The sequence below is a fragment of the Pistacia vera genome, unplaced genomic scaffold, assembly GCF_008641045.1.
Source record: "Pistacia vera cultivar Batoury unplaced genomic scaffold, PisVer_v2 Contig392, whole genome shotgun sequence".
In the NCBI taxonomy this organism is placed as follows: Eukaryota; Viridiplantae; Streptophyta; class Magnoliopsida; order Sapindales; family Anacardiaceae; genus Pistacia; species Pistacia vera.
The window spans coordinates 149,228-163,352 of record NW_022196215.1 but is presented as its reverse complement, the minus strand read 5'-3'; the positions used below and the strand labels follow the sequence as shown (position 1 = coordinate 163,352).

The 14,125-nt window shown below is 35.5% G+C and overlaps 1 protein-coding gene across 1 annotated transcript; it reads right to left on the bottom strand.

Moving 5' to 3' along the window:
* Nucleotides 1-6,173: 6,173 nt before the first annotated feature.
* Nucleotides 6,174-9,455, bottom strand: LOC116141078 (putative leucine-rich repeat receptor-like serine/threonine-protein kinase At2g24130). The gene is made up of 2 exons (XM_031426622.1): nt 6,911-9,455; nt 6,174-6,484 (listed from the first exon to the last, which is right to left on the bottom strand). The coding sequence occupies exons 1-2, from the start codon at nt 9,453-9,455 to the stop codon at nt 6,174-6,176; spliced, it is 2,856 nt and encodes a 951-aa protein (XP_031282482.1).
* Nucleotides 9,456-14,125: the final 4,670 nt, after the last annotated feature.

The window sequence follows — 14,125 nt, the reverse complement described above, 5'->3', positions numbered from 1 at the left end:
GAGGCTAGGCCATATGAGTGAAAGAGGGATGGTAGAATTGAGCAAGAGAAGTCTTCTCTATGGCGAAAGTACCCAAAAAATGGAGTTTTGTGAACACTGTGTCTTTGGGAAACAAGAAAGGGTTAGCTTCAAGATAGCCATTCACAAGACCAAAGGAACACTGGATTATATTCATTCAGACCTCTAGGGACCATCTACAACTCCTTCCAATGGTAAAGGTGCTCGTTATCTACTCATTTTTATTGATGATTTTTCTAGGAAAGTTTGGATGTAATTCTTAAAGCAAATAAGTGAGGTGTTCATAAACTTTAAGCAATGGAAGGCTTTGCTTGAGAAACAAACTATAAAGCAGATCAAGGGATTTAGGACTAACAATGGTCTTGAATTTTGTAATGAAAAGTTTAACGAGTTCTACAAGAATCAAGGCATTGTAAGACACCACATAGTTGTGAACACACCACAGAATGGATTTATAGAACACAGGAACATAACTTTGATTAAGAAGGCTCAATGTTTGCTGTCAAATGTAGGTTTGGGTAAAGAGTTTTGGGCAGAAGTCATTAATACCGCATGTTAGTTGGTGAATCGATCTTCTAGTATAGCCATTGAGTGCAAAGCATTAGAAGAGGTATGGTCTAGTAAATGTGTAGACTATTCTAATTTGAGAATTTTCGGTTATCCTGCTTATGCATATGTAAATAAAGGAAAGTTAGAGCCAAGAGTCAAGAAGTGCATTTTTCTTGGTTATGAGGATGGTGTAAAAGGATACAGCTATGGTGTCATGATCCTAAAAATCCTAAATTCCATATTAGCATGATATTACTTTTAATGAGTCTTCCATGTTTCATTCTGGAAAATATTCTCCTAACCATTGTGATGTAGAAAATGAGGTGGATCTAGAAATTTCAAAATCAACTCTTACTCAACATGTTTCTACCATTCCTTCTGAATCATCTTCAACTCAGTAGCCCATTAAAGCAATTCAACAAAAAGGAGAACAAGAGTACAACATTGCTAAAGACAAACCAAGAAGAATGATTCAACCACCTAAAAGATTTGTTGAAGCATATATTGTGGCTTATGCTTTGTCAGTGATGGAAGAAAATGGTGAGCCGTCATCATATTCAGAAGCTATTTCTTCGGATGACTCTGCTATGTGGTTAGTGGCTATGAATCAGGAGATAGTCTATTAGTAAGAACCAGACTTGGGAGCTTGTTAAACCGCCTAAAGGAAAGAAGATTGTTGGCTGTAAATGGGTCTTCAAGAAAAAGGAAGGTATACACATGGAATAGAAGATGCTCGATACAAGGCACGGTTAGTTACAAAGGGATACAGTCAGGTACACATAATTGATTTCAATGACATATTTACTCTTGTTATGAAGCATAGTTCTATTCATGTCTTGCTTGCATTAGTTGCTATGCATGATTTAGAATTTGAGCACCTTGATGTTAAAACAACATTTTTCTATGGTAATTTAGAAGAAAAAATTTACATGCATCAACCAAAAGGTTTTGAAATTACGGGAAAGGAAGACCATGTGTGTTTATTAAAAAAGTCTCTATAATGTTTGAAATAGTCTCCTAGGCAATGGTATAAGAGATTTGATTCCTTTATGGTGAGCATTTAATATTGTAGATCCAAGTATGACAGTTGTGTCTACCTTTGAAAGTTTCCAGATAGTTCGTTTATATATTTGCTACTTTATGTTGATGACACGTCAAAGATCAATAATATGAAAGAACAACTTATTAAGAATTTGAGATGAAAGATCTCAATGCAACAAATAAGATTCTTGGAATGGAGATTCAGTGAGACCGTAAATCTAGGAAGTTGTATTTGTCTTAGAAGATATTTGTTGAGATGGTCTTGGAGTGGTTTGGCATGAAAAATGCCAAGCCAGTTTCTACTCCTCTTGCTGCACATTTTAGACTCTTAGCTACTTTATTCCCTCAAATTGATAAGGAGAAAGAGTACATGTCACATGTTCCCTACTCAAACGCAGTTGGTAGCATCATGTATGCTATGGTATGCACTCATCCAGATATTTCACATGTAGTCATTGTTGTGAGTAGGTACATGTCTTGTCCTGGTAAAGTCCATTAGCAAGCTATGAAATGGATCCTTATGTATTTGATAGGCACTTCAGATATTTGTTTGGAGTTCAGGAAAATATGTCAATAATTTAGTTGAATATGTTGATTTTGACTATGCTCTGATCAAAGAAGGTCACTCACCGGATATGTGTTTCCACTTGGAGGTTATGCAGTCAGTTGGAAGGCTACTTTGCAGGCTATAGTTCCATTATCTACAACGAAGGCCGAATATATGGCAGCAACTATAACAGTTACAGAAGTTATTTGGCTTAACGCTTATATAGTGAACTCAACATGGATCTTAGAATGACTATTATTTATTGTGATAGCCAAAGTGTTATTCACTTGACTAAAGACCAAATATACCATGAAACAACAAAGCATATTGATGTTTGATATGACTTCATTCTAAACATTATCACTGATGGTATTGTTCAAGTTTTGAAGATTAGTACCACGTATTATCCAGCTGACATGATGACAAAATCTTTATTAGTTGTCAAGTTCAAACATTCTTTGGACTTGATTGGCATTTATAACTAGTAAATCCTTCAAGAAATTTGGAAAAGACAATTAAAAAAGTTAAATATGGAGTTTGATACTATTTTAAGTCAAGGTAGAGATTTGGCTTAAATAGTTATTAAGTAGTCAAAGATTTTGTTCACACAAGACTTTATGACATGGTAATTAAATGTCATGCACTTTTTTACCAGGTTTACACGTCTTTCGATGAACTTTTTTTGCATTAATAAATGCCACCGAATTGGAAGCAAAATTTTAGCTTCATGTCTCCTAACATGTCAAAATTCTCATGCTTATTTGGTGGCCTCATAATTTTCCATGCCAGACTTCGTACCGAAAATCTTGACAAGTTTTGGCCTTCCCTTCACTATAAATACGCGTGCATTTTGAGGGAAAAATATCAACACACACATTTTAGAAAAGCTTGAGTTAGTGAGAAAAAATGGTGTGTGAGAGGGTCAGAGATATTGGCTGTATTTGGGTTTGGGGATTGAGAGTTTTACCAAATTTTGTATACTTTATTCTGTTAGTAAAATTCTTCTTTTATCTTCACCCATTGATCGATGTAGGCTAAAAAACCAAACCACGTAAATTATCATGCGTTTTGTGTGTGTTATTATTCTTCCCTGTTTTTTTCTTCCCATTAATTATTTTCGTGGGATTAAGTCTGTCACAACAAAGGTGATTACGCTCCACATCCAAATTATACATACAGGTATTAATTAAAGATGCAGGAAGTTGTCCTCTTAGTTGATTGTTGCATAAATTGAGGGTCCATAGTTGCTGACAATTTCCAACTTCTGGAATTTTTCCTGTAAAAATGTTGTCGACTAGATCTATCTTTCCCAGTGTAGTGCAGTCGTAGAAGAAAGAAGGTGAAATTGTTCCTGTCAAAATTGTTACAGCCAACATCGATTAAACTGAGGTTAGAAGGAAGGGCAAATGTCTCTGGTATTGGATCATGTAAATTGTTCTGACGTACAATCAAATAGTGCAGGTGCCCTAAGTTGCGAAAATTCAGTTGGAATTATTCCAAACAAATGATTGTCCCTGAGCAATAAAAATCGAAGGCCAGTGAGATTTGAGAGAAAGGGTGAGAGGGGTCCTACCAGTCTACATCCAGATAATTTAAGTCGAGATACACGGTGATGGTGATTGTTGCATGTGACACCAGTGAATTTGCATACATCAACTGCCTTCTTCCAGTTTAGCTAATGAACCATTTGGATCAAATACCATGGTGCTTTTGAACGCCAGAAGAGCAGCCTTGTCTGTAAGGAAAGAATGGTGAGTATTAAAGAGTATAGAAGAGTGCAAAGATTCAGGGTAGTGATTGGGTGGAAATAGGTCTGTTTGGAAGACAAATTCAGTGTAGGTATGAACCGGTAGATTTTTCAAGTCAAATTAAACGGTTGAAGAGAAATGCTGACTGGTTAGCAGTTTTTGGTGACTTCTGACATACCTTCTAGGCACAACCTTTTTTCAAGTCTTTTTTGAGAAAAAGAAAAAAATTGTCAAACAACACAATCAAGCTTTTTTTCTTTACATCTATTACACGTTTAGACCTTCTCTTCCACAGTTTTACTTTTAAACACAGAGTCATTCATTCACTAGTAATTAATTAAATTGGCATGATTTGCTTGGTGTCATAAATGTATTGGCGAGAGGAGACTTGGGATATGAAAGACCAAAAGAAAGGAGAAAATAAACATTGAAGTGTCAAAGGCGTTTAGCATAAGCACGCCCAAGTTTCAAAAAAAAAAAAAAAAAAAAAAAAAAAAAATAGTTATCCGTGAAGTCCAAGTAGTTGGGTGTGACTAAGATTAAGATCAATTTAGCCAACTTCTGTTAAAATAAATAAAATTTGAGTGGACGAAAGAACAGAGAAAGAACTAATAAATTTTCACTTTCAGTGTGATGGTCTCATAGCTTGAGATGGAGTTATGAAGACTTGGTATGAAAACTCTAAAATCAGGTTTTTTTTCTTTTCTTTTCATTTTTTATTCCTATCTCGCACTTTGAGTTGATTATGACATAAAAAATGAATGTTTTCCTTTCCTTTAACTTTGCTTATATACTGAGAATTTTTTAGACAAATTGTGTCATCATCAACTTTCAATTTTATATTTTTATGCAACAACCCACTTCAGCAAATGAACTGAATATTGCCGTCTAAAATTATGGTTCCTTTTGACAAAATGTTTAAAGAGTTTTATACGTTTTTATTGTGCACACTTGAATTTGGGTAGACTCGTGAAGCCTGCAAATTGACCTAAAAAAATCAAACTGTTACATATGAAGGTTTAGAGGTAATTCAGGTTATACTTCTATTGAGTCGCGCATTGGACTTAAGAAGGTGAATGGGTTGCTCCATCAAACAGTCTAGTGTCTTTTTTCAGAAACTTATAACTAATATATATGGGACAAAACCAAACTACAAACTCCAAAATGTGATGAATTTAATTGTTTTGACAATAAGATTTCATCCACAAAAATAAATTTTGTGTATATCCTTTGTTACTTGATGTTATTGAGCATTCCAGTCTTTTTGAGTCTGTTCTTTAAAATTGGAAGTATAATTTTCCGAGAAAACAGATTGATTTAGAAACTGCAACGCAGTTAATGTCTTGTGGCTAGCTAATGAACACATGATGCTTTCTTTTGCCTAATCTCCTATACTATGCTTTTGTGATTGCTTTACTAACTTAATATTTTGTGTTTCAGTTACAACATTTTTAAGTTGATGTAGCAATCAGTAGCATTGTTCTCTATGTTCATACACTGCCATTATTGTTGCCTCCATTGCTGTGGTTGTTTGTTTTCTCTTGCCTTGCCATTTTCATGACCCTTTACTTATTACATTCATTAATTTCACACTGTGAAAAAGAAATGCCCTCAAAGAAAACAGTACTTATAGTAAGCTGTGAATCTAGCTATAGATGATAAAAGGTAGATGGCACAAAATGCTATACGATTTTTACTTTGAGCAGAGCAGTGCTTTTTACCTCATTTCCCTTTCTCTCCATGTTATCTATTTGGTTATTTGTAGAGAGCCATCAGCTGCCCATTTGCATTTAATTACAAGTGAACACTGAATTTAACCTTAATTAAGCCCAGTTGTTGTCAATTGTCATCATAACCCCTCTTTATATTTTGTGGCCTACATATGCATCATTAGAGCCCAAGTGGAAGGTGAACTATGCCACTTCATCTATGAATATTTTATTTTATATATTTTGGACAAGGTGAATTATATCCTGAGAACAAAGAGAGGGACAAAGGCATAAGGATTTAGCTGGTTCTTTTTGGTTATTTTGGAACTTTTCTCGGCCTTTTAGATTTGAAAGCAGATGTTGTTATATTTTTCAAATGTGTTTATTTGTCTGATTGTTAGTTTGTCTTCTTCATCTGTCGATCAAATACAGAGTTCTAGGCTGTAGGCTATTTAGCAGACACCATGATATATTATTGATATTGACTATAAGTACAAGAATGCAAAAGTAATGTAGCTAACCTTTGACATTTAACATAAGTACAAGAAACATGGCGAGCTGTTAGTCATCTCCTAGAGTGGAAGAATAAATTCCAAGAAAGGAAGAAAATGTGTAAACACTTAGGTATCTCTTGAGGCGATCCAAGTCATCAGCTGCATCTAGCATTGTAGGCCTTGTGGAGGGGGATTCTTGCGTGCATAGAATACCCAATTCGATCAATTCTCCTATTGCAACATGCCACATTCTTCTTTCTTCAGGGGACTGGTCTCTAGAAGCTCTCACCAACGAGGGGTCGATAACTTTTTCCATTCTTCCATGGTAGTGAGTCTTCACCCATTTGTGCAGGCTTAGCTCACCACCAAACATGTTGTCTGTTGGTCTTTTTCTAGTCACCATCTCAAGGACTAGGATTCCAAAGCTGTAAACATCTCCTTTTGTCGACGTGTTAGATCCAAATCCATATTCTGCACATGAAAATTCAAACAATGACTTCACTAATTTGCTTTTCCAAGGAAAAATTGAAAATATAAGAAAGTGAATTGATTGTTGATCAAATTTTACCCTGATATATGAGGCTTGTGCAAATATTATTGTGTGAATTTGATGCCATGGTTAATATTGAACATTTTGTGGGTTCATATTGTGTGCCTCATCAATTGAGAAAATGAATCCAAAATGTGCAAAATATAGATGTTTGTATGAGTTAAAAACCTCTCAATTGACACTACTTCAGTTTGAAGACATTGTTTTCGTTCTGTATTGTGTTTCAGAGGCAGAAGGAAAGGAGGCGTTTGTACCTGGTGCTATGTATCCGATAGATCCACGTAACATATTAGCAGTCGAGCTTCCCATCTTGTCAATGTCCCCAGCATTTTCCACTCCAACTGGCGTAATCAACCTGGAAATCCCAAAATCAGAAACCAGAGCTGTCATTTCATCGATGAGAAGAACATTGCTTGGCTTAAGATCACAGTGTATGACTCCAACAGGAGAATGGTGATGAAGATAGGCCATTCCTTCAGCTATATCACTACAAATATTCACTCTCTCGATGAGAGACAAGTCTGAGTCTGAACCCCTAACTGTCCCCGGATAAAGACGGCTATCCAAGCTTCTATTTTCCATATAAGGAAGAACAAGTGCCTTAAAATCAGGTAGACTACATGCGGTTATAATACTTATTAGATTTCTGTGGCGAATCCTCTTTAAAACTTGACATTCTCTGTTAAAACTCTTTGCTGGATTTCCAGATTGCAAATTCAAAACCTTGACTGCTATTGCTCTTCCATCTGAAAGAATTCCCTTATAAACACGTCCATAGCTTCCTGTCCCAATTAGCATCTGCTCATCAAACTCTCTTGTGGCCTTTGACAGCTCTCTGTAAGTAATTCTTGGGAAATTTTGCTTCAACTCCGGTATCTTCTGCCTTCTTATCGTTTCAGATTTTGCTGAGATCAAAATTTTGATGAGGTCGAACTTAAATTTACAACATATTGCTGTAAGGAGTGCTGATATGCAGATGACTGAGATGAATATGATCAAATACATATGTGAATGAAACCAATGCCGCTTTTGAGAGCAGATGGGCATCTCAGGAACTGCGCCACAAAGACCCGGATTGCCTAAGAATGACATATTTGTTACTGAATCAAAGATGCCACCTGAGGGAATCCTACCTTCAAACTGGTTGAAAGAAAGATTGATGAAGGTAAGGGTATACATTTTGCTGAGGCTTGTTGGGATCATACCGGATAAGTAGTTATCTGAAACATCGAGTGATACCAGGTTCTTCAGATCACCCAGAGAATCTGGAAGCTTTCCCTCAAGAGCATTGTGAGATAGATTTAACAACGTCAATGCAATGCAGCTTGATATCTGAGTGAAGATATTTCCAGTGAATTTGTTTGATGAAAGGTCTATCTCTTGAACATTTTCCAGTTTGCTAAACTCAATTGGCAATGGCCCCTCAAGATGATTATGGGAGAGGTTTAGAAATATTCTGATTGCATGAATACCCGAAATTTCTGGGGGAAGTCTCCCAGTCAACCTGTTGTAGGATAAGTCTAGCTTGTACAAATCTATGCACTGTCCTAAAGTTCGCGGTATTGATCCTGAAAGCAAATTGTTGTTGAGAAACAGATAATTCAACCGAACTAAATTTCCGAGACTTTCCAGGATAGGACCACTGAAATTATTGTATGATAGATCAAGCAAACCCAAATGAGGGAGTTGACCTAATACTGCTGGAATTTCACCGGAGAACAGGTTGTGTGATAAGAAAAGCTGCTCCAATTTCGACAACCTACTAATCGTTGACGATATCTTTCCATTCAGATGATTTGAAGTCAAATTTAGAGTCATAAGGTAGGAAAGATTTGCTATACTCGGAGGAATTGATCCGGTGATCTGGTTTTCTTGCAATAACATTTTTGTTATATTAAGTTGGCTGATTGAACTGGGCAATCTTCCTCCAAGGCCCAAGCTAACCAACTGAAGCTCAGCTAAGCTTGTGCAATTTTCCAGGGCGGTGAAGAAGGGCTCGAGATTGCTGTTGTTGTCATGACTTATCATATTGTTATATGATAATTGGAGATATTTAAGTAAAGACAGCTTCCCCAAGATATCCGAAGGCAACTCACCAGAAAGATTATTTGTCCCCACATCCAAATTACACATTGAAGTATTTACCAAAGATGCAGGAAGCTGTCCTACAAACTGATTGTTGTATAAATTGAGGGACCATAGATGTGGACTATTTCCTATTTCTTGTGGAATTTTTCCAGTGAAAAAGTTAAGGGACAGGTCTAGATTTCCTAGTGAAGTGCAGTTACGGAAGAAGGAAGGTGGAAGTGCTTCTGTTAAACTGTTTTCTGAAAGAGTTAATGTACGGAGTTTAGAAAGAAGAGCAAAGGACTCTGGTATGGGACCTTGTAAATTGTTCTCATCTAGCTGGAGACAAAGGAGGTGCCTGAGGTGGGAAAATTCAGGTGGAATGACTCCAGAAAAGTGATTGTTAAAGAGCTTTAGGACTCGAAGGCCAGTGAGATTTGAAAGAAAGGGTGAGAAAGGTCCAGTCAGTCCACAATCTGGTAGAAAAAGTTGAGCTACACGGTGATGGTGTTTGTCGCATCTGACACCTCTGAAGCTGCATACATCAACATCGTCCCCCCAGCCAGCTATCGTACAATTTGGATAAAAATTTATGGTGCTTTTGAACGCCAGAAGAGCAGCCTTGTCTGTAAGCAAAGAGTGGTGAGTATGACGGTTATGACCCATCATAGTTGCTTGACCTGTACTTAGAATAAAACGGAGAAGTACGAAAACTGCTTTAATCAAGAACATATTGCATAAAATTTAAGAGATCGGAGCGTATAGGAGTATAACAGTAAGAACTCTAGCGAAAAAGAGGGAAAGGCTACGATTTGTCTACAGGTGATTACTTTTGGAGTTTGGTTTCATTGAAGCTGGAAACCGATCTTTTGGGAAGAAAAAATCAGTGCAGGCTATGATATATGAAGACAATAAAGTACTTTTTTCAGCTGGATCATGGGCTTGGAACTCTGATGAGTGGTTTTTTAGGTTAACTTAAATTAATGTCCATGAGATCGATGACAAAAGAAACGTTGCAAGAGATCATAGGCATGCGCAATTTAAATATTAGCTCATAGAACATGCTTCACATGCACACTCACACCGCCAGTAAAACTAAGTGCTTTAGTTATAATTCAACTTGTGCCATAGTCATTGGGTTTGGATAGTCTTTTGAATTGTTTATGTTCTGTGGTTTCTACTGAAAAAATTTGTCCAGGGTCAAATTGTACACCGACGGATGAGTTTGATTGGTGAACAGTCCATGTTGTTTGTGACACCATACTGCTTGAAGTCTTGAAGATCTCCATGAATGGTTGGGACAGCTGCAGAATCAAAGGTGGGGTTCCTTTTCTGCGAATATATATGTTTCAAAATATATCTTGATGGGAATTTCCCATTCCAATTCTACATTTGTTTCAAATATTTTTCTTTGGTTAATATATTAAGGTTTAATGAATAATAATAATAGCTATAATGATATGAATTTACAGACTTATAGTATGCATAATGTGGTATATGAGACTTTCCAGAGATTATAGGACATTGACAAATTATTTCTACCTTATTAAAGCATTCCTGAGGATATATAAAACATAGAAGAATAATTAAAATTTTTATAAAAACAAAATGAAATAACCACTAGATTCATTTTGATTTCTTTTCATATAGAAAAAAAGATAATTTAATTAAAACTACCTCTTCTGTTTATAGTTTTATCTCATCCCACTTCTTGGTTAATATCTTATCTCTACTGTTTACAGAACGTGCAGATTTGTGCAGTGTCCTAGCGATCAAGGTATTGATCCTGAAAGCATATTGTTGTTAAGAAAGCGTTGATGAACCTGAACCAAATTTCCTTGACTTTGCAGGATTTAATCAGAGAAATTATCGTAAGATAGATCAAGCAGTATCAGCTGAGCGAGTTTGCCTACAGCAACTAGAATTTTTCAAGGTTTTCAAGATTTCCATTATGTATAGATGAATTGATCCAGTGTTGTTTACTTGCAGTAAAATCTGTCTTAAATTATGCCTGCCAACTCTAGCTCTTGTAACTCATTACAATTTTCGAGGGCACTGAAAAACGGCTCGAGAGTCATATTATTATGATAAACGGAGATATTGCACTGAAGGCAGCTTCACTAAAAGGTAACTCATCAGAAAGAAGGCATGTGACAGCCGTGAAGTCGCAGATATCAACAGCCTCATCCCAGATACTAAGGAGCTTTTGAATGCCAGAAGAGCCGCCTTGTCCGTGAGCAAAGAGAGGTGAGTATCGTTGCAAGACATAGTTGCATGGCCTGCACTTCAAATAAAATTTTGGTTTAGGGTAAACTAATTGCAACCCCATATGTTTTAGAAGTTGTAAATACCCCCTATTTTTACGAGATGTTAGTGAAAGTTAATGGTGAAGACTTAGCTCTTTTCCATCACCTGACCTATCACACTTAACTTCACCAATGGTCAAACACTATCACCGATCACTCACAGCTTCATCAATGGTCATTCAACACAACGTCACTCATCATCAACAAGTCATTATCAAAAAACGAAATCAGATAACACACAATGAAATAAGTGGAAAACTCATGGTTGGCTATGCGGTTTGCAATTGGTCTCGGTCACCCATGTTGCTGGTCCATCCACCACCATCTCCAATTGACCATGATGACCAAGTTTGAAAAGATTCATTTTAATTTAAGATATGATTTGATTTGTGTTTAGATTTGTTTGTTGACGGGTGGTCGAGGGTTTTGGTGATGAAGAATATGTAAAAAAAATCAATTGTTTGCTTTCCGGGTAATGATCAGTGTCCTAAAGAGAATAGAGGAGATAAAAGACAAAATGGTATGTTCTTTTCCACAGGTGATTTCAGAAGTGGTAGAAAATTATGTGCAAAGTATGATGGGTATTGAGTAGATTACTTTTCAAGTCTAACTTAGAATTAATTAATACCCAGATAAAAAGGAAAGTGCTTCCAATAGATAGATAATTAATCTTACCTCATACAACTTGTTTCACACACACTTATTAATTTATTAACACCACCATTACGGCATTACCTCATACGTAAACATTAGCTTATAATATTCTTTTTATTCTAGGGCTATTGCTGCCTAAAATTTAGAAGATTTGTGTCAGAATTTTATATTACAATACTTTGATCTTATAAAAAATTAGGATTTCAATTGATATTATTAATTACGTAGTATAGGAAAATAACATATTTGGTTTCACTTTAAGGTGGGTCCTATTTTTATAAATGTAGTATTATTTCTGACGTATGTATTATTCTTATCATCGATGTCTTATTAATTTTACTTTGTAAAGGGTTAAGAGAGGGAAAATTAGAAGTAAAAATGTTTTTTTTGTTTCTACCATTATACATTTATTGTCAAATATTTCTTTTGTTTTTTCTTATTAATTTATATTTATTGTCAATGTTGCTTGTTTCGCCGAAGTTTACAAAAAATATAAACAAAATTATTGCCAATCAGCTTTGTCATCCCACTTCATATCTAGTACTGTTATTCAAAGTCTTTGAATGATTCCTCAGAAGTTTAAAATATATAGAACATGAGATTGAGTGGTGATATGTTGATTGAGACATGGGTAGACTTGCGAAGCATATAAGGGGTACATATATGATACGTTATCTTTTATTATGAACTAGGGAAACAACAGTCAATATTAATTAATTTAAACTTTTGAAAAACATGTGCATTCTTCCACGTTACGACATTTCTCATGTTTTACCTAAATTAGTAAATAATGCTAAAAGTATATCATAATAAGCATAATATATAAAATAACATCACTATTCCAAATGGAGATTATGGTGCGCTCTAATGATGATTAAAGTTGTCTCAACTTCTTCAATTGCCTAACTTTAGTTCTCCTTTGGGTTAAAACTCCATATTTTATGGTGCTTTGGTTACAGTTCAACTTGTGCTTGGTGGATTGCAATTAAAATTTTTTGGATTTATTTATGTTCTGTGGTTGGTGTAGGCAAAAAGTTTGTCCACGGCATAAATTATACACCGACGGATGAGTTTGATTGGTGAAGAGTCAACGCTGTTTGTGACAGCATATGACTTGAGGACCTCCATGAATGGTTGGGACAAGTGCAGAACTAAAGGGTATGGGGTAGCAAGGTTTAGGTCAGTGGTTCCTTTTCTGCAATGTGCTGTGGATAATATATATGTTTCAAAATATAGCTTGATGGGAGTTTTTCATTCCAGTTCTACATTTGTTGCAAATATTTTCTTTGGTTAATATATTTAGGTTTAATGAATAATAATAATAATGATATGAATTTACAGACTTATCTTGTGGATAACGTGGTATAGGAGACTTTACAGAGAATTATTTCTACCTTATTAAAGCATTCTTCAAGGTATATAAAACATAGAAGAATAGTTGAAATTTTTATAAAATTACAAATGGAATAAGCACTAGATCATTTCTTACATATATATTCTCATCAATATCTTTTTGAATTCATTAGAAAAGGAAATATAGAGAAAAATATCATTTGAAGTAAAAATATCTCTTATGTTTATATTTATGTATCAACCCAGTTCATGGTTAATTATCTTATATCTTCTGTTAACAGAACTTGCAGATTTGTGCATTGTCCTAGAGATTGAGATATTGACCCTGAAAGCGTATTGTTGTTAAGAAAGAGCTGATGAAGCCGAACCACATTTCCTAGACTTTTCAGGATTCGACCAGAGATTGAGATATTGATCCTCTCCAACATTGAAAACCTACAAGTCTCTGTCAAAATGTTCCCATTCTGAAGATTGGACATCAAATTCAGTAATACAATGTTTGAAAGATTCCCTATATATAATGTATCCACTTTTGTTGTTTTCTTGCAGTAAAATCTGTCTTAAATTATGCCTGCCAACTCAAGCTCATCTAACTCATTATAATTTTCCAGGGCGGTGAAAAATGGATCGAGAGTCATATTATTATGATAAACGGAGATATTGCACTGAAGGCAGCTTCACTAAAAGGCAACTCATCAGAAATAAGGCATGTGACAGCCGTGAAGTTGCAGATATCAACAGCCTCCTCCCTGCCTTGTCTGTAAGCAAAGAGAGGTAAGTATCGTCGTTGCATGACATTGTTGCATGGCCTGCAATTCAAATAAAATGTTGGTTTAGGTTAAGTATAGTTTCACTCACCCCATACGTGTTGAAAGTGATGAATACACTCAATTTTTTAGGGATGTCAGTAAAATTTAATGGTGAAGAGTTAAAATTAGTCATCTCTCTTCCATCACCCATCACACTTAACTTCATCAATGGTCAAACACCAACACCTGTCACTGACAGCTTCGTCAATGGTCATTCAACACATCATCACTTATCATCAACAAGTCGTTATCAATAAAAAGAAATAAGTACAAAACTCAT

Excerpts from the sequence above, each read along its gene's own strand:
- LOC116141078 (XM_031426622.1), bottom strand. The coding sequence starts at position 9,455 with ATGTTCTTGATTAAAGCAGTTTTCGTACTTCTCCGTTTTATTCTAAGT. Across the intron at positions 6,485-6,910 it reads TATCGGATACATAGCACCAG|ACAACATGTTTGGTGGTGAG; the intron begins GTACAAACGCCT and ends AAAGACCAACAG.